Source organism: Peromyscus maniculatus, chromosome 1 (assembly GCF_049852395.1).
Source record: "Peromyscus maniculatus bairdii isolate BWxNUB_F1_BW_parent chromosome 1, HU_Pman_BW_mat_3.1, whole genome shotgun sequence".
Taxonomy (NCBI): Eukaryota; Metazoa; Chordata; class Mammalia; order Rodentia; family Cricetidae; genus Peromyscus; species Peromyscus maniculatus.
This window is the reverse complement of record NC_134852.1, coordinates 156,882,404-156,884,623: the sequence shown is the minus strand read 5'-3', so window position 1 is coordinate 156,884,623 and position 2,220 is coordinate 156,882,404. Positions and strand designations below refer to the sequence as shown.

The 2,220-nt window shown below is 60.1% G+C and overlaps 1 protein-coding gene across 1 annotated transcript; it reads right to left on the bottom strand.

Annotated features, from left to right (window-relative positions):
* Positions 1-358: 358 nt before the first annotated feature.
* Gpr152 (G protein-coupled receptor 152) lies at positions 359-2,014 on the bottom strand. The gene is made up of 2 exons (XM_076567065.1): positions 839-2,014; positions 359-742 (listed from the first exon to the last, which is right to left on the bottom strand). Exons 1-2 carry the CDS (start codon positions 2,012-2,014, stop codon positions 359-361), a joined length of 1,560 nt encoding a protein of 519 aa, XP_076423180.1.
* Between the last annotated feature and the right edge of the window lie 206 nt (positions 2,015-2,220).

Sequence of the window (2,220 nt, the reverse complement as noted above, 5' to 3'; positions counted from 1 at the left end):
CAGAGGAAGTACCCCCTGTGGTCTTCCTCCACCAGGATGGAGGCAATAAGGGGGAAAGCATGGACTGGGGGCCCTGGGGGCCCTGAGTGCTAGAACCCAGCAGGACACCCTCAGCGGCTCAAGGATGTTGGGTGGCTGTGTGTGTTCGGGGTAGTAATGGGAAAGCCTGGTGAGACCAGGGAGGAGACACTCACAGCACCCTGGCTGGGACTTTTGGCTAACTGGTTTCACTTCTCCTCAAGGGAATCAATGGGGGTTTTCCTGCTGCGTTTCTTCATGCTGCCACCTCTCTGCCTAGCGGCTTCTTGGCTCTCTCTGACTCTTCTGCTGCCCTGGAAGGCCTGGGCTTCCCGGTCACTCAAGTAGGGCCGGTGCTGGGGGCCTCTTTTGGCGGCACACTGCTAGGACTTTCTTCCTCAGGAACAGCTGCTCTGTCTAGGTTCTCAGGGGCCCCAGGAGTGGGATCTGGGGATGGGCTGGGGGACCTCTCCTCACCAGGATTAGAGGCTGACTCAACCTCACAGGCAGGGGTCTGGGCCTCCATGCTTGACTGTGGCTGGGCCACAGATTCCAACTGTGGCTGGGTCAAGGAGTCCACTTGAGTCTCGACCACAGAATTTGACTGTGGTTGGGCTGAAGGGTTCATCTGAGGTTGAGCCATGGGATCCAACTGTGGCTGGGTACAAGGGTTCACCTCAAGTCGAACTACAGGATCCAGTGGTGGCTGGATCAGGGAGTCCGCCTTCGGCTGGACCACAGAATCTGACTGTGGCTGGACTGAGGGGCTCACCTCAGGCTGGACCGCAGAATCTGACTGTGGCTGGACTGAGGGGCTCACCTCAGGCTGGACCACAGAATCTGACTGTGGCTGGACTGAGGGGCTCACCTCAGGCTGGACCACAGAATCTGACTGTGGCTGGACAGAGGGATTCATCTGAGGCTGGACCAAGGGATCCAACCGTGACTGGCCTTCAGCTGTTGGTTCTGGCAGAGGCAAGCCCACAGAGGCCACCTGGGTCTGTGGTTCGGCTGGTGCGAAGCTGCCAGGCCGTTCCTCACAGGCAGCAGCTGCAAAGGATGAGAGCACAGCCCGCAGCAGGGTCCGGAGATCAGCGCTGGCTGCCAGGCACAGGAAGGGGCTCAGGCAGCTGTTGAGCAGGATCAGGTAGTCAGAATAGACCAGGGCTTCCCAGAGCAGGTAGCCGGGGTAGACATCCCATAAGAAAGCCAGATAGAGTAACTGTGCGAGCTGGTAGGGCAGCCTCAGAACAACATAGGCTGACAGAATGGTTTTGGCCACACGGGCAAAGCCGTGGCAGGCCATAGGCCTAGGCTGGTGCCCACGGCAGGTCCTGCAGGCAGCGGCTTGGGTCAGCACGTGGCACACCAGCAGCAAGAGGAAGGGCAGGAAGCCCCCCAAGATCTCCAGCATCCGCAGAGGCAGCTCCTCGCTGTCCCAGAAGTCCAGGCAGATGACCAGGTCGTACCACCAGACAGCAGCCTCGGGGAAGACCAACCAGGGCACACTGAAGAGTGTGGCCAGCACCCAGACCCCAGAGCACACCCAGAGGGGCAGGCGGGCTGGGCGGCGCCCTGGGTACCAGCGTGGGCACAGCGCCAGCAAGCATCGGTCCAGGCTGAGGGCTGTCAACAGAAAGAGGCCGGAGGAGTAGGACACACCCCATAGGAAGTAGTAGAAGCGGCAGGCGGCCGTGCCCAACGGCCAGTGCCCTCCGTGCTGGATCTCCAGGATTTGGAAAGTCGCTGCTGCCAGGAATAAGAAGTCAGAGAGAGCCAGGCTGAGCAGGAGCAGGGCCAGTCTCGTGCCAGCCCCATGCCGGGCCTGCGAGCCAGCCAGCCATGCCATCAGCCCATTGGCTGGCAGTCCCAGCAGCAGTAAGGCTACCAGAAAGACTGTGTCCCAGCTGCCCTGAGGGTAGTAGTCCTCGTCATCGAGCTCTGTGCGGGGACCGTGGCCAGCAGCGCCCAGGTTGGCTTCCATGGCAGTGTCCATTCTGGGTCCTCAGGGTAGCGCTGGACATGGACTGCCAGTCTGCTGAATCAACAAATGTGTGACGGCTTGGTATGAGAGAGATGGTGCTGTGCACCTCAGGCCAGTCACTGTTCCTCTCTGGGCCAGTGATTAGCCTGTGCCAGGCGCTTAAAGAGATAACCTCATGTGGTCCGCCTATAGTCAGTTTTACCAGTTTGGAGAGGATT

Coding starts and splice junctions, on each gene's coding strand:
- Gpr152 (XM_076567065.1), bottom strand. CDS start 2,014: ATGGACACTGCCATGGAAGCCAACCTGGGCGCTGCTGGCCACGGTCCC. Junction 743..838: donor ATTCTGTGGTCCAGCCTGAG/GTGAGCCCCTCA, acceptor GTCCAGCCGAAG/GCGGACTCCCTGATCCAGCC.